The sequence below is a fragment of the Hyaena hyaena genome, unplaced genomic scaffold, assembly GCF_003009895.1.
Source record: "Hyaena hyaena isolate Hyena2069 unplaced genomic scaffold, ASM300989v1 scaffold_1309, whole genome shotgun sequence".
Classification (NCBI taxonomy): Eukaryota; Metazoa; Chordata; class Mammalia; order Carnivora; family Hyaenidae; genus Hyaena; species Hyaena hyaena.
This window is the reverse complement of record NW_024081943.1, coordinates 172,421-196,067: the sequence shown is the minus strand read 5'-3', so window position 1 is coordinate 196,067 and position 23,647 is coordinate 172,421. Positions and strand designations below refer to the sequence as shown.

The window sequence follows — 23,647 nt, the reverse complement described above, 5'->3', positions numbered from 1 at the left end:
GAAATAAGTCAGGCAGAGAAGGACAAATATCATATGTGTGCATGTATAGGAGGATTAGGAGGAACTTAACAGAGGACCAAGGGGGAGAAGAAGGGGGGAAATGGTGGGGGAAAGGGAGAGAGGCAAACCATGAGAGACTCTTGAATGCTGACAAAAACTGAGGACTGATGGATGCGGGGGGGAGGAGGGATGGGCATGGAGGAGGACACTTGTGGGGATGAGCACTGGGTGTTATGTGGAAACTAATTTGACAATAAACTATTTGTAAAAAATAAATAAATAAATAAATAAAAAATCAACGGATGAATAAATGATGATATAGTTCTAAATTGGTATACCATACAGCAATGAAAACAAACAAGATATCATCACAGGCAATAATAAAAATGGATCTGATAACCATAATTTTGTGCACGAGAAACCAGGCACAAAAGCACATATGCTGATGAATAGTCTGTCTGTCTGTCTGTCTCTCCCTCTCTTTCTATCTATCTATCTATCTATCTATCTATCTATCTATCTATCTATCATCTATCTATTATGAATTGAATATGTACACCCCAACCCCCAAAATTTGTATGTTAAAATCCCTAGTGTGATGGTATTTGAAGGTAGGGCCTTTGGGAGATTATTAGGTCATGAGGGCAGAGGCCTCATGAATGAGGTTAGTGCCTTTATGAAAGAGACCCTAGAGAGATCCCTTGCTCTTTTCCTCAGGTGAAGACATAGCAAGAACTGCTTGTAATATTGCCTTTAATATTTTTAACATACCTTCTGAAGTGAAATTGCCTTCCATGAACCAGGGAGTGGGCCGTCACCAGACCCTGAATTTGTTGGTGCCTTGATACTGGACCTCCCACCCTCCTGAACTGTGAGAAATAAATATGATTTAACCCATTCAGTGTATAATATTTGTTATAGCAGCTCAAATGGGCTAAGATAGTATCTATCACAGGCAAAACTGGACTGTAATAGAGTTAGATGGGTTATCTTTGCAGGACAGGGGCTGTGAGAGGGCTTGATGGACATTCTGCAGCACTGAGGATGACTCACTTCTTGATCTGAGTGCTGGGTAAAAGGATGTGTCCACTTTGTAAAACCTTACTGAGTTTATAATTTGTCCCCTTCCTCTTTGCAAGTTATGTTGTAATAAGGTACGCTTTAATAAATGTTCTTGCTAACAGCAACTCCCTAAGAGACGTGTTATGTGCCAGTTTATTCTTCATTAGCCACCAAATCAATAGAATACATTCTTAGTATTTCAACCTGTAAGCTTTCTGAATTGAGGATAAAATTAGATAGAAACTCCAACAAATTAACTTTGAGCAGATGACATTTAATTCAAAAAAGATCAAATAGGAAATTGCCCTTTCTTAAAGATGCTATTACAGTGGTGTGCTACCTAATTACAGATACTAAATCACTTGCTTTTATTCATTCCTTTTTTAGGAAGCATAGTATTGTAGGCAGCATTCATGAATTAAAAATTGTGATAACATGTAAAGAGACACTTAGAGGTATTGTTAAAACACATTCTCCAAAGTAAGGCTAAGCTAATTTGAGCTTGACTTCATCAGCACTCAAAATTCAGCAAATGAAACATACTATAATGTTCATGAGAATTATATTTGGCAGTAGAAGAATTTAGTGCAATGGGTGTGAAGACATGGTAAGAGAGAACTAGTGTATTTGTAATTACTGTCAATGATAAGCATGTGGTAGGTAAAAACTCAAGAAATAATTTCTTCTTGTTGTTGGCTAACACTCCTGGAGGGACATGCTTTATAATTAGCTATCATATAAAATTTTTAACTAATAGAAAAGAGGGAATGTTAAATTCAAGTTTTCTTGATAACTTTGTAAATAAGCAAGCTTAGCTCTTCCTCCTGAAACCTAAGAGACAGACATCCTCTGCCTCTGTTTCCACAAAGGTGGAGAGCAGAGAGAGTTGCACCACGATTATAGGAAAAATTAATCTTCAGAAATGACCAGAGTTGAACTGAATATTTACATTGTTTGTCTGTATTCTTTGATTTGGCCTCCCAGTTATCTGATTCTGCTTAGGATTAGATTTTGGCTACACATAGTTTCCCTGCCCACATATTAGTTCAAAAACATATACTTTGAATGTCTACTCTGCACTAGGAAAAGTGTTGAATCCTAGCAAAATATGGGTATGAACTGTGTTTTCAGGAAATAGACACAAAAGAAAAGGTATATATGCAATGTAGAATTGACACAGATCATATGAAAAGAACTTAAGGGCAACAGGGGGTCATGGCAAAGGATTACATATGGCAAGTGTGACCACAGTAGGCTTCATGGAAGAGATAATAGCGAATGATTTCAGTCTTGAATGTTGGCTGAAATATAAACATGAGGGGGCATAAGAATGGCATTCCAGGAAGAAGAGTTAAAGCAAAGATACAGAGGAAGGAAAATAATGGTTACTGAGAGTAAATAGTGAGTCACTTACCTTGATGGGGATGTCAGACGTGTATAGCAGCACCAAGGAACAAGACTGCAAGGTGCATGGAGATATTAAGCATATGTATTTTGTTTATTAGGCAGGTGATCTAAATGATATTATTTATTGGGCAACCATATGTAAGACATATCAGAGCACATAAAGAGCTCTTGAAAGTCCTAAAGGAATAGTCTAGCTTGTCTGCACATCCATGGAGGAGAAAAGTCAAGATAATACTGGTAGTAAAAATCTATAAAACTAATTTCCTGTTTAAAAATTGTTCTTTTTTTTCTCTAAGGAAGGAATGGTGTTGCAGGCTTTCCACCTGCTTAATCATTATTTTTTTCTTCTTTAGCTCCACATCCTGCATTTTCAAGTACATCTGCAAGTTCAGATAGAGCAAATTTCAGATGTGAATGAAAAATGGAATGCTTCTAATTTTTAAATAGTGCCTGCCTGAATGGTAAAATGGCTGTGACAAGATTAGCCAGAATCATAGCACTCATTTTATTGAAGAAAAATAAGTCAGTGACAGTCATTTTATTTATACAGCCATCTGCACATTCGTGTCTAAATCCTTCTGGTATTTGAAAATGCAGCTTCCAAATGCGGGATCTTATTGGGAGGCCTGAGTCATTTGAAAGCCAGCAGGAGTGACAGGCAAAGACAAATTTTTTTGTGGGCCCTTAATTCCAACCTCTTATTCAGTTAGCCTTTTTATGAGCTGCTGTCACTGTGAAATCAGACAAATTCCAGTAAACAAGCAAACTACTGTTTGGCTCTCCATCCTGCAAAGGCTGATCTGGTTTAAGATTAGATGTATGGAAAGGGTTTGGAATAAGATCAGAACAGCCTGATGGAATCACTGAGTTTGTGAGGCAAAAAGCGCTTAGAGATGTCCTAGCTGAACACAAGCCTCCACATTGTTCAGAGATGCTCGAGGGCATTGGACAAGCCCATGGGTTGCAGGACTCCAATCCTCAATACACAGACACACACAGGCACACACTCATATGCACACATGCATGCACACACACAGACACACTTCATTTAAAGCAGTACACTTCAGTCTAATTTAAATATGCTGAAGTTTCCTCTAATAAATAGCAGGGAAAATTGCAGACCTAGTAGGGTGGCTTACAGAATCCAATTTATGGATTCATTTCATGGATGATGTAACAATTTGGAAAAAGAATAAATGACTTTCTTCTATATCTTCCCCCCTCCTCAGTCTTCCCATGAAGAAGAATGAATGGTTACTAATGTAATGTAGTCTTTATAAGGTATTTAAAGTAGGATGTGTCAGCTTTACATATCATTTCTTTCTCTTGTTCTGTTCTCTTTGAATTCTGTGCTTATATTACTTCACGACTTTAGTATTTACAAATAATTCTTCTTTTGCTTGTTTTTTTTCCTGGTATTTAAAAAATACTCCCAAATTTTCCTTCACTACAGATATGGATTTCATTGAGTTCCTTGCCTTGTTTGTCTCTTGTCATTCTCTATGTAGGCTATTCTATCCTCTTGTTACCATGTTTAGAGTCTAAGACTCCAATTGCTCTAGAGAATCATATTTGAGAGAATCCAAAACATATGTATTAACTTAGATGCTTATTTAATATCAGTATTATGAATAACATATTTTTCATATTTGAAGTTGGTTGTCCTAAGGGATAGCAAAAAAGATTTTTATTTTTAGAACTATTCCAGGCAATCAAGGAGAAAGTTTTGATTTTTTATTTTGATTAGGGTTTGTGCTATAAAAAATTTACTGCCTCAAGGGGTGCCTGGGTGGCTCAGTGGTTAAGTGTCTGACTTTTGATTTTGACTAAGTTCATGATCTCATTGTTCATGAGATCGAGCCCCGTGTTAAGCTCTGTGCTGATAGTGTGGAACCTGCTTGGGATTCTCTCTCTCCCACTCCCTCTCTTTCTGCCCTTCCCTTTCTCAAAAATTAATTAATTAAATAATATTTTTTAAAAATTCACTGCGTTAAAAATATCAAAGCTGAAGCACCTGGGTGGCTCAGTCAGTTGGGCACCTGACTCTTGATTTTGGCTCAGTTCTTGATCTCATGGTTGGTTGGGATTGAGACACCACATCAGAGCCTTAGCACAGAGCCTGTTTGGGATTCTCTCTTCCTCTCTCTCTGCCCCTCCTCCCCTCTAAATATTTAAATAAACTTAAAAAAAATAAAAACTGAAGTGGACATTAAAAACATAATAAAGGTATGTGAAACAATTCTATCATTATATTAAAATGTATTGTGTCTGTCTACATATATTGATATGTTCAACTGACCATTTGAAAAGTTAACTATAGGAAAGAAAATGTGACAATTTAATAGTCAGTAAGAATATGTATATATTGTCAATTTAAATGGTGATAAAATATTGTATAAAAATCAAAGAAACACCATTTACATATACATAAAGAAGGTGAAAGTATTTATAAAACAAATCGTTCCTGCCACAAATGAAAATATCTTAGAAATGATAGTGTATACACAGTATAAAGTACTAATTCCTGTTTGTTTTCTTTTTTTTCTAAAGGATGAACTTTTTAAAAGCAACTTTACTTTGCGGTATCTTAAAGTTAATCTTTGGGTAAATAAGAAGATATCTCACTGTAAAAACAACATTTTCATTCTTTTATAGAAAAAGTCTGCTTTAATATAGTAAGCTTTGTATGATACTATCTTATAAGAATTATCCACAAAGTCAGAGGCAAAATAAGTAAAAACAGAAAGAAATAAAATTATTCTTATCATGTAGCCAAATCTCTAAAACCAAACACCTGATTATAAACATTTCCAGAATTTATTCTTTTCTTCTATTTGTATTCCTTTTAAAGGTTACGTTCCCACCCCAACTCTTTTTTTTTTTTTTTTTTTTTTTTTTTAATTGCTAACAACTTTGTCCTTATCTGAGCAGTAGCTCCTCGTAAGCCCTGTGCCAAGCGATCTGATTTTAAAATAAATAACCCTTCCCCAAATAGTAATCTTTTCTTGATTAAAAAAGATGTTTAGAAAAAGAAAACAATGTATTTGTTCACCTACATGAGCCTTGAGTGATATGGCTTAGTAGTTGTGTTGCATCTATAAATACATCTTTTGACAACAGAGAAAATCACTTTTCTTCTTCTCATTTTAGAAATAAGAGCCCTTTGCAATATAATCTCCAAGGAAACAATCATTCCAAGGACCTTGATTGGACAAACCAACTTCTCTAGTCCCTGCCTTTCTAATCTAAATCTTTCTGTCAAAATCTGATAGATTCTGTCAACCTTGATGATGATCTTGGAATGCAATTCCAAAGTTACTCTCAGCATTTTATTTGCAAAAGCACAAATTTATTTGCAAAAGGCTTTTGATTTTTTTTTTGAAAGTGGCTTCATTCTTCACTCTAGACTTGGAACCTGGCTTGTTGAACTCCACATTGGAAATGCAAAGGCCTACCTCCTCTAATCACTGCATTCACCACCATTGGCAGGGAATTAACTTGAGCTCTTACTGGTTGGGATTGATGCTTTCAAGTTCCAAATCTTTTTCTTTGGCTTTCTGATACAGAAAGGATCGAAAGGATGTTTTCCACCTTACAATTTCAGTCCCATCATATTCTTTCTCACTAGTGGATTGCAAATGTGAAAGTACATCAACAAACATGTTATGTTAATTTATTTTAGTCATTTGTCTTGACTGAATAGAAACTAAGGAAGCTCAAAACAAATTGAAAACAAAAACAAAGTAAAAAACAGGTTAAATAAGTGGGTGTCAGAACATTTAAACTGTAATTATATAATCAGATGTCTTGTTTTGGCACAAATAATTAGATTCAAGATATTTGGAAGGTTTTGATGTTATTAACTCTTACTGTATGATAGGTGTCATTTGGTATAATGTCTTCTTGTTCTTTGGGCTTTGTTTACAGTGACAAAGGGCTGGAGAAGTATTCATGGTTCTATCCTTGAGTAAATCATTGCAGAAACCAGCAAGTCTGAATAATTCAGTCTCCCTTCCCCCAAAACTCTTTTCTCATCTTCACATTTTATTGTCAGAATATTCTATTAACTACATCTTTTTCTCCTCAAGCATACATTTTGATATTTAAGAAGTTTGTTCCAAAAGCACCTCAGTGACTTAGTTTTGGTTAAGTATCTGACTCTTGATCTCAGGTGAGATCTTGATTTCAGGGTCTTGAGTTCAAGCTCTTCTCTGGGCTCCACACTGAGCTCCATGTTGGGCGTGAAGCATACTTAAAAAAAAATGCCTGGGGCACCTCGGTGGCTCAGTCGGTTAAGCCTCCAACTTCGGCTCAGGTCATGATCTCACGGTTCGTGGGTTTGAGCCTGGCATCAGGCTCTGTGCTGACAGCTAGCTCAGAGCCTGGAGTCTGTTTCAGATTCTATGTCTCCATCTCTCTCTGACCCTCCCCTTCTCATGCTCTCTCTCCAAAATATATAAAATGTTAAAAAAATTTTAAATTGTCTGTTCCAAAAAAGAGACAAAAATTACTGGCACCATCATAGAGTTTAAAAGAAACTTGTCAATTAATCAAACTCATCTTTTAAAGATAGGAAAACTGAGAATGAGAGATATCACACATCTTAGCTCGAGATAAGGCTGGGTATAGAACACAGGTGTCCCTGGTTTCCTGCCTCAAAACTGGGCTTAAACACAATTTATTGAATTTTCCTTATATGAATAACTAAAAAAAATATGTGTCCAGTTCAGGTAAGATAAATGTTTGCTAAATATAGAATTTTTAAAAATTTTTAAGGTTTATTTATTTTTGAGAAACACAGAGAGTCAGAGTGCCAGTGAGGGAGGAGCAGAGAGAGAGGGAGACACAGAATCTGAAGCAGGCTCCAGGCTCTGAGCTGTCAGCACAGAGCCCAATGTGGGGCTTGAGCTCACTGGCCGCAAGATCATGACCCGAGCTGAAGTTGGACACTCAACAGACTGAGCCACCCAGGTGCCCCATAAAGGCAGAATTAAAAGAAAAAAAATCAACCTAACTAGAACTAAGTTCTCAAGAGTACCATTAATTAAAATATACATAAAAGAGGTAAAATGTTCATTTTCAATATCAAATTATGTGTATTTCCCAAAAGCTTGGGAATTTTAATATCAGTGTTTATCAGCATTTTAATTTTCAATATTCATTTTGAATATACAAAATATGCAAGTAAGCAATTAATTTCAATATATAATTCATTGTTGATTGGCTGTGATGATCAGCATTTATCGTCAAGTGGCCAAAAGGTACAAGAAATTATCTTTTTTAAAAATTTTTTATTCATTTTGAGAGAGAGAGAGAGAGACAGAGCATATGAGTGGGGGTAGGGACAGAGAGAGAGGGGGAGAGAGAGAATCTCAAGCAGGCTTTGCACTGCCAGTGCAGAGCCCAATGTGAGGCTTGAACCCACAAACCATGAGATCATGACCTGGCTCGAAGTCGAGAACCAGATGCTTAATCCACTGAACCACCTAGGAGCCCTGAGAAATTATCTTTTATAACACAAGATTATCACCTGAATGTATATTGTTAATGCCTCATAAACACTAATAGAATACAAAAGTAGCCCACCAGATTATTGAATTTGCTTTCACCTAAATGCTGAATAACTCATCAGGCTATGCCTATAAGGTATGTGAATTAATTATTTCCTCAAACACTCGTTATCACTTCAGTAATGTTTTAATCTCTGTAATCAATCATGAAATCATATTTAAAAAAATAATTTGAATGACATTCAGTAGTATTCACATCAGGAACTTAAGCATTCTTGACCACCTCCATAAAATAAAGGTAACATACTTCACCAGGCTAAGCAGGATACATGGAAAAAGACAGTCATTGCCTCAGAACATTATGTTGGGAGCAGAATAAAAATGCTGTAGCCAAATGGCAGGGGGAGAAATCTGAACAGGATTTTAAAAATATCAAGCATATTTTCCATATTAAGTTGTACCTTATTCTTGGAAAGGTAAATGTGTGAATGAAACTTTATCTGGCAATGAAATTATTTTTTACATTTATGCAAAATTATGAAAATAATTTTTATTTTTAGAATAGGATAAATAAATAATTGTATACTAGAAGAAAATGTTAGTGTTGTTATGTTTGGGGTAATATCTACCCATATCCTTTCCTAACAATGGAAGCATAAGGAATTCTTATTAGGAGTATGGAAAATAAATTAGAAAGACCAATCATTGCTATTTTAACATTGAGCATATTAAAAGTGTACAGTTCAATAAGTTATAACATATTGTATCCACCCACAAAATCATCATCACTACTATGATAATCTCACATATATTCGATTATTTATATTATATGTATTACCAAATGTTTTTGAGTACCCTTTTATAGTTCCTCTACAATACTTCTACCCTTTCTCCGGTTCAGAGTACCACCAGTAAGAACCCAAATGCCCATAATGGGGAATGGATAAACATTGGGGATATAAGCCATTTAATAGAATGACATCCTCTGATAAAAATGAGCCAGTGATACACACAACATGGATTAAACTCAAAATAAGGACACTGAGTGAAAAGTCAGAGCTAATGAGTACATATGGTATGATCCATTTGCAACAGAAGGAAAAATCTTCTGTTGGGACAAAAAATAAAACATTAATATTTAATTAGCTTTTTGGTAAGGTGTATGAGTTGTTTAAGAATTCTGCTTCAAATTCTTCAGTTTCTAGTCTAAACAAAACAAAATAAAACAGAACAGAAAGCCCTTAGTGCCTGACTATATATCAAGCTTAAGAATTCCTTTAGAGCTAATATAGGTTCTCACAGTTTCTTACAGGAAGTGGATAAAAAGCAAATGCAAGGGGCCCCTGGGTGGCTCAGTTGGTTAAGTGTCAACTTTGGCTCAGGTCACGATCTCACAGTTCTTGAGTTTGAGCCCCACACCGGGCTCTCTGCTGTCATTTCAGAACCAGCTTAGAATCCTCTGTCCCATTCTCTCTCTGCCTCTCCTCTGCTATGTGCTGCCCTCTCTCTCTCTCAAAAATAAACAAACATTTTTAAAAAATTTTTTAAAAAGATGCAAAATATGTACAAATTTTAGGCACACCACCATTGGCTGATAGCTTCTTTTTTGCATATTTATATTCTACTAAAAAAAATATCTGTGTAATGTCTCTTTCATTTCTTTTCCTTTTTTTCTTCTATGGGCTGTCTGATTACAATCACATGTTGTATATGTTATGAGTTTTCACAAGGTATCTCCTTTTTCTAACTTCTGTATTAAAATAAAAAGAGGAGAAATGTTTTTGAAAACTTACTTTTGAGGAAACAGGAATCTTAGCTTTTAATTTAATATATCTATCACTTGATTACTCATTGGAATTCATATTTAGCTCTTAAGAACACACTTAGGTTTTGCTCTTTTCCCTAACACATTATAAAAGACAGTTTATGCATAGATTGGTGAAGTTAAATTTAATTTAGTTAAATGGAGACACAAGAAAGTGGAAAATTTCCCACTTTTTTGTTTCAAATATTGAAGAAACATGACCTCATTTCTATCTGAATAAATTGTTCTTCAATTTATTAGCAAATTGAATGCCTAGATGTTGCTAAACATCTTGTAAAATAATGACTTCTTATTGGTGTGTTTCAACATACAGATGTGGAAATTAAAGACTGATAAATAGAACACTGACCTTAGACTATCCAAGTTTTCATGAAAATGTTAACTAAATGTACCGCAGATGAATTGACAAAATCAGCAGATTAATAAAACTTTACAAATTCATGTTTGATTATAATACTAGCTTATCAAATAATGAGTTGATTTAAGGCTGATGGAAGTATTTTATGGAAATACTATCACAAAAACATATACACACATAAGGCATTTTGAAAGTTTTGCTGAAGAAATAAAATAATTGGTCTGAGTCTGGACAGCCTGACTATATAATGAAAATATAGAACAATAGGTCATGTTGCAATTAATGAAAAATAATGTAAGGTATCACATGCTTGATACTAAATAAAAAGTAAAGTGACCTTGAGATCATTTGTCGTGAGACATAAGGAATATTCACATAAATGGAGAAGTCAAAACATGCCATTGCAGAATGAGTGAATATTACTTACTGTTTATCTGAGAGGTAGATACCTATATGTTATAAATTGATAAACTTTCAAGTTATAATTTTTATAGAGTAAAAGAACTGTAACAGAAAATAACTAAAGCTTTTTTCAATAGCAAACAAAAAAGTACATAAAAAATTTAGTCCATCTGTCCTTGTGCCAAAGGCAGAAATCCAAAAGACAGTAGCAAAAGGCCAGGTCAGGAAGCCAGCTCAGCTCACCATCTGTAGTAGAAAGCAGCACCTATTTACAGAAAGGAAAATGTATGTTTAATGCAAAGAACATTATTTCTAACAAGTAACTTATCTGGAATATGGCGCCATGGGGAGTTTGGAAATAAAAGAGTCAGCAATAAAGGGCACTAGTGTTCTCATAGGAGCATGATTAAGTGGCTGACTGAAGCTTCCGCTTGTTTTTGCATTGAAATTTTTCTCTTTAGTTTGCAACATAAAGACAAGTCCCATAGGAAGAAAAACTTGTCATCTACACAGTACATCACTCAGTCGGGTACAGATAACCACATCTCTTCCCTGTGGGAAGAAATTCTTTTTATTGAACTTTATGGGCCTATTCTTTACTTAGATTGTTTGGGTGTTGGTTATGGTAGATGTGGTTCTCCATCCCTACTGGAGCCAGTATTTTTTGGCGCAGTCCTCAAGGACTCTCCCCCAGTCTCCTTTCCCAGCCCAAACACTTGTACTCTAATCAGCCCATTGTTTGTCCTTAACTAGCACAGTATATCACATGCAAATCCAATGCTATGTTTTTCCATTTGCTGTTAAACTCTGTAAAAACACAATGGAAAACAAACTCCCAAGCCTAGGAAATATAAACAAATAGCAACATGAAGCTGGTACTGTGCCAAGTATTTCATTTGATTTGTTTTCATAATTAGTTCAGTGGCCCCATGGGTTAGTTACTGTTATCTCTCACTCCTGTTTTACAGTTGAAGGCACACACGCATTTGGAATTGATGAGTGCCCTACACACGTGAAGAATAGAGCTTTGATTTGTACTCAGGCTGCCCAATACAGAACTATACTCCTAATCACAAGGACATATTGCCTCCTCCATTTTTAATAAATAGTTTCAAAACAGCCTTCCTAGACACCATTCCTGCTCTGTCTTTCCATTTTGCCCACTTCCTCCACATTTAAGATTATATTTATTTTAAATAGACACATACGTCTATAACTTTCTCCATCTATCCATAGTTATGCATAGTGCCTAGATGTGTTAGTTATGTTATGCATAATGTTAGGTGCTTTTTATGTTTGAACTTGTTTAGTTGTTACAATCATCCTGTGAGAATGACATTTTTATTCTTGTTTTATGGAAGTTTGATAATTCAATGAAGGGCCTTGGAGTTTACAAAGGTTCAGTTAGGCTTCAGATTCATACCCCAATCTCTATCTCCTAAATGCTCTTACTCTTTTTTATGCAAAGTACTTTCTTATTTCCATCATATATTGCCTCCATTGGCTAACTATACATTCTCTTAGGGTAGAGCTAATACCTTTTGAGTTTTATACAGTTCCTGCAGCACCTAACACAGCAATACCAACACAGTAAGAACTTAATAAATACTTATTTGAATCCTTGAATTCCTGTCCTGGTCTTTAACTTTCCAACTGAGACAAATTTAGTACATGATGTCTGGACTCCTTTAAAACATCCCATGATAAAAGATTTCCTTTTGAGGAACACTGATCAGAACTTGGTCAGTCTGAGAATGTCAAGGTCAAGGTGGTTCATATGAAATATAAATATTGTTGACCTTCCTATACTTTCAGGTCTCCACAAATAAATTTCAAATCATAGACATCCTAGAAGAGCTATATACACCATACACCCCACAAATAGCTTTTGGCTAAAAGAATTACCTAGAACTAAGGAAAATATTTAGGACTTATCCCTTCCAATATATTATGTTAAAATTCTAATTTTCAATGCCACAGATCTGGTTCTTTGCTTTTCATTAACCTTGTATTCTACTCCTCTGTGAGAGAATATGGGCTCTTCTATTTACCCCATGTGTCTCTTTTTCTTCTTCTGTGTCTTTGTCCATTTTCCTCATGCAGGTTTTACTATTGATTCTTTTTTTCTGTCTCTTGGCATTCTACCCAACAGGGAAATCCAAAGTAAAGTCATAAAGCCATGTGATATTTGGTCATGCACTAAATGAAGAGGGATGCTCTTGCCTAAGCTTATGCTGTTTCTCCTAGGGAATGCCTAATGTATTTATTTTTTGGAAGTTGTTTCTTACCAGTGAAGGCTCTCTTTTCTCTTTATATTGTAGAAGAGACTTGTTTCTACTAAAAGGGGTATAAATGTCATCTGCCACCACTGCAGCTTATACAGAATAGAGATTTGCTGATAAATGCAGCCATTAATAAGGATACAGATTCCAGAGTATTTAGGCAGATAGCAGACAGTCAGGATTTTCTGTGACATAATGGATAGAGGGAAAGCATTCTATAGGAATCAGTTTTTTAGATCACTTCATTGTGTTTTGGGCATTCAAAGTGAACTCAGACTTTGTGTAAAGACTCTGAAATAAGAAGCAGAAAGTCCAAGAGAGATGTCCTGGAAAATCACAAGCAGTGTACAGAAGAACAGTATAAACAGGAGCATCATTCCTGTCTTAGCTACTGATCAGAATTAATACCCACTGGAATAGAAGAGGAAGTGGGGGATAGGAGTCACAGCATCCCTAAAGTTTGTGTGGCTTCTTGTTTATTAGTACACAGAGTAAAATCTGCATTATTCACATCACAAAATGTAGGTTCATTCATTCTCAGCAATACTTAGGTACTTTCTTAAACTCCAGAATCAAAGAGCTCATCAAATATTATTCATTTTTATATGTAAAAGTCAAATCCAAGACTATTAATTTAAACTCATCATAAAATTCTATCATAATAGCCTTATTCTGCTTAGATATGTAGGCACATTACAAACAGCATGGCTATTTCCCTTCTCTACATACACATAGCACTTTAAATCCCCGCCAAATGATTATATATCCCTTTATGTTTTGGCTTGCAATTTGTGAATTAATTCTATCCCTGCAGGCGGTCTGAGAGTCTTTAAAAACAGGAATTGTGTGTTACATTATCTTGCACAGTGGAATAGCACTGTAACTAATTCAAACCTTCATAGCACAACTAAATCCCTACCCTGTACCAAACTCCTTCAAGGGCAGCATAGAAAAGTTAAAAAAAAAAAAAAAAAAAAGGTGAGGTATGAGTTCTTTTGTTTTTTGCTTTTTCCTTTTTTTTCATCTCAGATACTCCTCCAATATCAGAAAAGATGGTAACTTCCTCCTTTCTAGGCCCATTCTTTAGTATTGGCTAAATTCAGTGTTCAATCCCAGATAACTATAACAATCTATGGATTCATAAAGCTCTAAATATTTTTATAGCTCAAAGGAATAAAGGGAAGGGGGGTCCTATATTTGAGGGCGATTCTCCTTCTGTAGGAGATTGTTTAAAATGGAAATTTTTCTATTTCTGGCATCACGAGAGCAAGAACATAATCCTCTAAGTATGTTCTTAAGTAGATTTTGATTGCGTGGTTTAAGAAAAGAAAGGGAATATCTGTATCTATATCTACATCTATATCAGCTTAAAACTCTGAATATTCATTCATACTTCTTGAGTTTCAGAGACACAAAAATATAGTCCCTTAGGACTATCTCATTTTCCAAGTGAAGAAATAGAATTAATTACTCTACCATTGGTCTCAGAGATAAAAGTCAAGAACTTGAATTCCCATCCTGAATCTGCTACTTATCCTACATCAGCCTGGGCAAACCGTAAAACTTCTGGATTAATTTTCTTTATGTGGAGAAGAATTTCTAAAGTTCCTCCCAATTATATGCTTCTATAAGGACGCTAACTTTTCTATTCCCCTTCTTTTACAGTGGACCCACAACTTCTATTTTATTGTAGCTAGTCTCTTTTTATGCACACACATACAAACACACTATAGATTGGAGCACAGCTATATGGCTTATTAAATTGGTACTGGTGTTAACAAGTATGGATCCTCCAAGTGTTCAAGCAACTGTGAAAATTTGCAACAACTATAGTCTATTGGCCACAGTGTGGGTGGGATGTATCATTGGTACTACCATTAGGACACAAATTGACTTTGGCCACAATTTCCAGTTGATAATCAGGCTTTATGACTTCAACTGACAAGTGTTTTAAGTTTGTTTTCAAAAAGCAAGTGTGTAACCATAAAACTGGATTACAGACTTCCTTTTTAGGGGTTTCTGAAGTTGCTAAACTATATTTTGCAAAGTTCTGTGAGACTAATAATAAATAGACAAAATGTAAGTGACAGATATTTCTTCCAAATTATATGACAGTGAAACCAACCTTTTGTACATCATTTCATGATCTTGAAATGAACATAATCTAGTTTATAGCATTTCTTTTAGCCCATGTGAATGCCATTTTCTCAAGCTAGCCTTTTAATAGGTTTTCCTTACTTTGACACATTTTCCCAAGTTGCACTTAATATTTCAAGATCTGAGTCACAGAGCTTCTATATAGCATACTTCTTTCACAATAGCTGGTTTTCTCTAAGTTTGAAAGTAAATTACCAATTAGAATGGCAATAGATAGAAGCCTGAAGCAGCCAGTTTGAAATAATGCTGTGCCTTTGTGAGCACAATCACTTTTTAAACATCCCTGGTTATAGAACGAGTAAACCAAATGTAGTAGACTTTTTACCAGGCATGATAGCAGACATTCAGGAAAACAGAAAATGCTCTTGGAGTTTTGGCATATATCTGGTTTGCATGTCCTTAAAAGCAAAGTCACTGACACTATACTCTTTTCATATCACTTCAGCGGTTCCTGGGCCTGTTTTTAGCACATGTAGAATGTAAACACAGTTTTTTAGGACTGAATAGATTAGTACCAGAACAACCTATGAAGACATGGGAATGAGAATTTACTTGACAATCACCGGAATCTATTTAAGGGAACATACTTGCAAGCCAGTTCCCAAGCAAAGGTGAAAGAATGTCTAGATCAGTAGCTCTTAATGACCATTTCTCCACTAAATAACTGCTAGAAATATTGAATTTAAAAAAGTCTTGTAATTGAGCAGGCATCACTTGCAACTTTCTAGAAAACTTAGATACCTGACATTTTTCATTGATTTCTCTTATGTTAGAAAATGAAATGTCAGACACTATTAATTGCATTTTTACAATAACTAGTTACAGCAGGAGTAATGGCTAAATGAAGGTACTTTCTGTCTAATGCACAATGGATGTATTCATTTAAATGTATTCAATTTAGACGAATGCAATATGTCTATATTCATTACAGTTATACATATCTGTGGGTTGAATTGATGGGGTAGTAATTACTACTTTTATAAGTGGGACAGTATTGTCAGTCTTGAGGAAGAAAATTCCTTTTCTTATCATGTTCTACACACCCACACAATAGACACATTTTAGGATCTTTCTTTCAAATGTAGAAAGTTTGCCCTTGATCTTCCAGTAGATCTAATGACTGTAAGTATGGTCTGCCAGGAGATCCTGCTTTTCTTGAAGGTTGGTGAGGGCTACTCTTTGTCTCAGAGAAAATGACAGAGAGAAACTGGGAATCTCAAGATTACTCCATACAAAAAAGTTCTCATTTGTCACATGGCACACCTCAAACTCAGCTATATACATAATATAGCATTGATTAGATTATTTTTACACTCTACATTGTTTTTCTTTGAGTTCAATGAAACTAGGACTATTAAAATGTGGTTTAGTTCTACTTTTTTTTTCTAAATAAGAGACAACCTTTTCAAGAGCAGTTTTAGGTTTACAGAAACAGTGGACAGAAAGCACAAAGAATTCCCATATTATCTACTCAACTCTTACACTTAATATCCCTTATTATTGATATTTTGCATTTGTGTGGTGAATTAATGTGATACAACTGATAAACTGATATTGATACATTGTTATTAGCCAAAGTCTGTAGTTTATATTGGGGTTCACTCTTGAATTGTACAGATATATGGGTTTAGATACCACCGTACACAGTTCAGCATTCCACTTCTCTTCCTTGTACCACAATACACACCAAGACAAAAAGTGAAAGAGAATTCAAATGTATTTATTCACTCACTATATTTATGCATTCATACATTATTAGTAGGCCAAGGACTTCTATTTAATGGATTCAACCACTTCCCTGACCCTGGGTTAATTTACTTATCTTTTCATGGACCCTTTTTTTCTCCCCAGCCGACGTATACTGTTTGGTAGTCCTTACATTTTATCGTGTCCAGCAAGGCTCATCAGTTTATGTATATTTTACTATTTAATCAGTTGTTAAAAACCTCTACAAACCATTTCATGACCTTTAAAACAGGTGCATTGTAGCATCTGTATTCAATCGATAAGCAATCTGGAAATTATACCTGCCCCCTTTTTGCCTTCTTGGCAGAGAAGCATAGGTAAGCAATGAAGCAATAGCTACTGTTATGATTATCTTACGGTACATCCAAGACTGCTCTACTCTCTTTCTAAATTGTTTTTCTGGTAGAAGAACTGTATATTAATTTATGCTGAGGAAGATGTAGTTTGTGGTGTAGAATACTGATGAACAGTGGTTCTAATAGAAATGCATGTATTTTTCAAAAATAGTCTCTGTTCAAGTGTAGCCAATTAGGAAGCTTTCCCAAAATAAGCAGTTATACAAGCAAACTCTAAGTATTTAATTGTTACTTCATGATCAGAAATGCAATCTTCACTCTGCCATTTTGCCAGTAAGTCAGAAATTTGTCATTTCTTTCCAAATTAGAAATGATGCCAAACTGTCTCCAAAACTTGCTACCCAGAGGCAAAAAATTCATATATTTAATGTGGTTGTACTCATTTTCTAATCTGGGTACCATAAATGAATTATTAATAAGAAGGGAAAAGCTCTCTTTCAAATCTAGGAAGTGGCTGACATCACACCTACCTGAGCACTGATAGAAAGCACTGTAACTCTGATCATTTTCTAGTCCAAGTTTGGTAACCCATGACCAGATTCTTAATGAATTGTAAAGAGAATAGTTGATTATGGAAGATGGGACAAATACTGAAAGTCAAGAACCTGTAGTTCTGGTTGTGAATCTATGTGTAGGAGTACCCTTCCTTGCTTTAGGATAATTCTTCACTGAGTTCCTTAGACCTCAGACTCTACATTTAAATATATATATATATATATTGTTCTAAATACCTAAAAGTTCCATGTATTTAGAACTATACCCATCTGCCATCATTTCAACAGTTTCATTCTCCATGATAGGACTTACATTGTCAGAGCAGGCCACACTATCTATTATGTAGTGGGAATACAATTCTCTGCCTTTTAATCCATGAGTTTTACTTATTCAATAAGTATTTATTGAGTTTTTCTAAGTAACAAATGCCATGGTAGATGCTATATAATGCAAAGACCATCCTTTTTATAAAAGAAGTTATGACATCTTTAGGAATATCATTATTAGTAATATTAATGCTCAATTATGAGCACATATGAGGATCTCTTGACTATGTGTGGTATTCCAAAGTAGTCCAAAATTTAAATGATCATCATGAGATAAAAATGTCTGAATCTCCTAATTGCATCAACCAAATGTGCATTGGCTAGCATGAACTGATTGTGCTTTCATATAAGATGGTCGAGTGAGACTGAGATGGCTCCTCTCACTTGCTCAAATTTCCATCAGAAAATTAAAGTTGCTTTGTAGACTCATGAGAGAATGGAGGCTTTTTAAATAACGTCCTAGTGTCACATGCATGCAATAATGCATTCATGTATACATATACACACAGTTTCTAGACATCAGGTTCTACTTTTACCATGCACTATGCTAAGTGCTTCCTTAAAAATAAACTCATTTTATACTCGCAGCAGTCCTGCAAGCTACTCATTACTCCCCTTAATTTATACTGAAATAACTGAAACTTCTATAAGAGAGAGGCTGAGATTCAAGCTAGTCAGCCTCCAAGGAATAATTTTTTTCCCTATCACAAAAATAAAATAAATGAATAAATGAATAAAACCCTCTACAGTGAGTCTTCCATTATCCAGTCTGTTACAAAGATTCAGGAAGACAATGGGGACTAAGAGAGTTTTCTGAATCCATGACAGCCACTTGATCAGAAGAGGGGAATGCACTGTCTTTGAAGCAGGATCTTATTTGGGGACAATATAATAGAACAGGTTAGAGAATATTAGAATTCTTAAAGCAATCTCTTACACATAACAGTGAAAGGTCAAATGTGATCTTTCATACAAAGAATATGAATTCAATCCTCAAAGCTCTGAGCTGGTATTAACCATCAAGGAGATATGAAGAGCAGCAATTGATTTTTTCGTTTCCTTTTTAATAATCAGGGCACATATTCACAACCAGTAGAAACAAGACTACCTACCACTTTGTATTTTCCTCGTGCCTATCTCTCAGCTTCAAGAACTTAATAGGTTTTTAAAATTATAATTACTCCTCTTACTCTCTCTGGGATCTAGGGCCTTGGTATCATCCCAAATCCACAAAATGTTACCAGAGGCAGCTTGAAAACTTGTGGTATTTGGATAAAGCCTAAGTAATTGAGGCAGCCTTTAGCATGGTGATTAATAGCCCTGAAACTAGGCAGATCTGATTCTTAATCCAATCTCTGCTTTTCAGTGTTTAACAAGTTTCTAAACATGCTTGTGCCTTGTCTTCCATATCATTAAATGGAGTAATAATAGATAATACTTCATCAGGTTATTGTGAAGATTAAGGGAGTTAACAAGTGTGAAGTGCTTAGCAGATTTCTGGTTTATACCATGAATGCTCAGTGGGTGTTACTGTGTGATCATCATTACAATAATAAAATAATTTGTAGCAAAACATCCATACTTCCAATTAAAAGCATTACTCTAGTCAGAATTCTTGCAACATTACAGATGTACCTGTTATTTGCATGAATGTAAATTTTTGTGTGAAAAAGTACATTTTCTCTCCGTGCACCCAAAGTATTAATTATTAAAAGTAATTAATTACTACAGAATTCTTATTGAGCTGAAACATAAAATGCCCAATGGCAATACCTAATGTTTTAAAAATGACTCTTGTTAAGATAACTGTCATATTCAATTCATAATTCTTTTTCAACCTTTTAATGAATCATTGAGAATGGTTAACATGAGGCTTTCTTTTGCTTCATAAATATTACTTTTTTTTAAAAAAATAAGCTTCCAAAACCTCCTTTTAGGCAAAGCGTGAAAGAGAACTTTGAATAACTAGTAAGTCAATAATAGAATTACGTGCTTTTAATTTACTAATTCCAGCATAGTTAACATACAGTTTTGTATTAGTTTCAGGTGCACAATATAGTGACCCAACAATTTATACATTACTCAATGCTCATCATGACAAGAGTACTCTTGAATCCTTTTCACCTATTTCACCTATCTCTCCACCAACCTCCTGTCTGGTAACCTTTTGTGTATTCTCTATAGTCAAGAGTCTGTTTCTTGGTTTGTCTCCTTTTCCTTTGTTCATTTGTTTTGTTTCTTAAATACCATATAAGTGAAATCTTATGGTATTTGTCTTTCTCTGATAAACTTACTTAGCTTAGCATTATACTCTTTAGTTCCATCCACATGGTCACAAATGGCAACATGCCCTTTTTTATGACTGAATAATATTCCATTATATATTTATATGTATGTACGTGTGTATGTATGTATGCACGTGTGTGGTTTATGTATGCATATGTATATATATGTATGTATGTATGAATCTTATTTATCCACTAATCTGTCCATAGATACCTGGGGTGCTTATATAATTTTGCTATTGTAAATAATGCTGCAATAAACATAGCATGCATTGTAAATGTTACAATAATGTCTGTATCCTTTGACTCAGTACTTTTTTATTTTAGGGGTATATACCAGCTCGGATGATTAATGGATCATAGGGAAGTTCTATTTTTTTAACAATTCTTGAACATATAACTACTTAGTTATTAGTCAGATGAGTGTGTGGTTAGATGGCTGGCTGAATGACTGGATGGATGAAGTAGCATGAGACAGTGGAAAATGTACCCTGCTTTACCATTGCTTGATTTTCTAGAACTAATGAAGTTTCTGAACATCAGTTGCCTCTTCTAGCTGTTAGATTTAGATTATGTGATACTTTCCTTACTAGTCTACTAGTCTGAGCCCTTGCCCTCCAGTCTTCTGGTACATACAGCTAGACCAACTCTGCTACTTCTCCATGGACAATTCAACTTCACACTAGAGAACAGGCCCACCTCACACTGGGTCATATCATGGGCCACTGGATTATGGTTCTTTTACTAAAAGTAAGCTCTAGTACCAACCAGTTTCCAATTTTGCCAAAGATGCATAATAAACCTTAATTTTTTCTTTTCCTCTGTTATTCCTCTAGTCCTATCCAACTCTTGGCTTATATTCTCCTATGCCTGAGATTTACCTTCTCAGGTCTCAGCTTCCCCACTTCTGACCCCCAATCACTTGTTGTTAAGTTTATGCTCTTACTTCTGGATTTGATAGACACTCTGGATTGTGAACTCTGTGCTATGCTAATGGTATTTATATCCCGCGTGTGTATTCCTCCTCTCTTAATAAGGGAACTAGAATATGCACTGGGAAATATCATTAATCCCTTACAAGGAAGGAAGATGGGGATAGCAGCACTATTTCATGGCAAGAGAAATGAAGCAAGAAATGGGGTATGCAATTTAGTCTGATGATAGTGAAATGTGAATATTCACAGGAAATGGCTAAAATGTTGGTAGATCTCTCTTATAATTACAAAATTTTGCACTGAAATTCATTTAATGTCATAATTAAAGGGTTTTTAGAAATAAATGCTGTGTAGATGAGGATACCAAGAGTAACTGCAGAAGCCTCACCCCTAGTCATTGAGCTGTTGTTATAAAATCTTCCACATAGGGGCACTTGGGTGGCTCAGTCAGTTAAGGGTCTGCCTTTGACTCCGGTCATCATGATTTCATGGTTCATGGTTTGAGCCCCACATCAGGCTTTGTGCTGACAGCCTGGAGCCTGCTGTAGATTCTGTGTCTCCCTCTTTCTCTCTGCCCCTCCCCTGTTCATGCTCTGTCTCTTAAAAATAAATAAACATTTAAAAAATCTTCCACATAATCAAGAATAACATGAGAGCATATTTTTAGCTCCCCCGAATTCTCAATTGTCACCCACCTCCAGTTATTGAAGGTAAGGCACTTCTGGGCACTGAGGCAGAGGTTTTCCATGTCCAAGGCACAGGGTGACATTTCTAAGGCTGTTATTCTAATGTCATGATAGTATAAGAAAAACTGTGAGTAAACCTAAGTAGTCTCTAGTCCCAGTCTTTGAAATTAGACAGGTCATGTAAAGGACACGTAAAATGATCCTTGGAGAAAGATGGGATGAGAAATAATGGTTGCCTCTAACTGTAAGCCTAGTTCAAAAGACTGAGCTCTAACTCAATGTTAAACCTCTGTCTCAATTCTCAAGTGACTACATTAACAAGCCATTATTTCAATTCTTTGAGCAACTGGGTATTTGTCCTGAAATTGAAGTCCATGTTCTCATTACTGGATACTTCCTGTCAGTAGTTTTCATATCCCCCATTAGCCTAGAATGTAACCAAATTGCTACTTTAATTCTCTTACATTGATAGTCCAGATATTTGGTCTAGTTTTGTTGTTTGCTAATGGTACTTTTGTTCTGCTTGCTTTTGTGCCATGTTGTGTTAGCCTCTTATATTTGGGCTTGAATCATTATGTCCCTGTGTCTAAATTCATTGCTCCATCACTTTGCCCAATGCTGTGACAATCTGCCTGCATTCCCTGTGTTTGCTTTCTTACCTGGTCAGCAATGGTCCTGTGATTCAGGTTTATGGCCTGATTTCTTTCTATACAGGGTTAGTCATTTTAGAGAAACAGAACTAAAACTCATCCTTTATTTTGTCTCTTCATTCTTTTTTTAAAGTTTATTTATTTATTTTTAAGAGAGAGAGTGTGTGTAAGAGTGTGACAGGGGCAGAAAGAGAGAGGAACAGAGAATTTGAATCAGGCTCTACACTGACAGCGGAGAGCCCAATGTGGGGCTTGAGCTCACAAACTGAGAGATCATGACCTGAGCCAAAGGTAGACACTTAACTGACTGAGCCACCCTAGCACCCCCTGTTTCTATATTCTTTATATGTATTTATTTGGTACCCTCTATGTGCCAGTCATTCTTTTATTTAGGCACTGGGATAATAGAGGCCTTTGCGGCATGGCAGGAAGCATGAATATGGAAACTACTACCATCCATTAACTTATGTAATGCATACTAGTTAACTCTGGGCTAGACAGTGTTTGGCATTGTGGACACAAAATTGAATAAAACAGTTTCTGCCCTCAAAGGATGTATGGGCATAGACATGAAAGCAGATAATTTAATATCATGTGACTTGGTCTGATTATAGAATTAAAGGGGGTAATACAGGAGCTTGGGTTCATGCAATATGACACTGATGAGGTAGGAAGGAGCTTGGATGGTACATCAAGAGGACTGGCCTTGAGGGAGATGGCAAACATCTTGTTTATTAACGAGGGAGAGAGGCATAAATTATTTGAATTCAAATCTCCTCTCTACTTACTTAGTGTGATTCTAAGTGCTGGTTGATACATCTGTCAAGTGTAGATTAAAATAGAACTTATTTTTATAGGGTTGGTGTGAGGATTAAGTGAGATAATTCACCACATACTTAGCTTACTACATGGCACATAGCTTATGCTCAATAAGCATTCATCACTATCAATCTATCGGCAATAAGAGAATTCAAGAGGATTGTATTATTATACTTCTTAAATTGAAGTGTAATTTTCACCTGACACTGTGATAGTTTCAGGTGTACAGCATGATTGAACAACTCTCTGTATATGCTCACCGCAAGTATAGCTACCATGTGTCACCATGCAATCTGTTACAATACCACTGACTATATTCTCTATGCTCAGAGGATTTTAAACAGGG

General features: G+C 35.4%; 1 protein-coding gene across 1 annotated transcript in view; it reads left to right on the top strand.

Annotated features, from left to right (window-relative positions):
* Positions 1 to 23,647, top strand: part of ZNF804B (zinc finger protein 804B) — a 169,785-nt gene that overhangs the window by 34,169 nt on the left and 111,969 nt on the right. Inside the window, exon 2 of the mRNA XM_039223266.1 lies at positions 23,097 to 23,149. Coding sequence (XP_039079197.1) covers positions 23,097 to 23,149 — 53 coding nt within the window. The remainder of the gene's footprint in view (positions 1 to 23,096; positions 23,150 to 23,647) is intronic.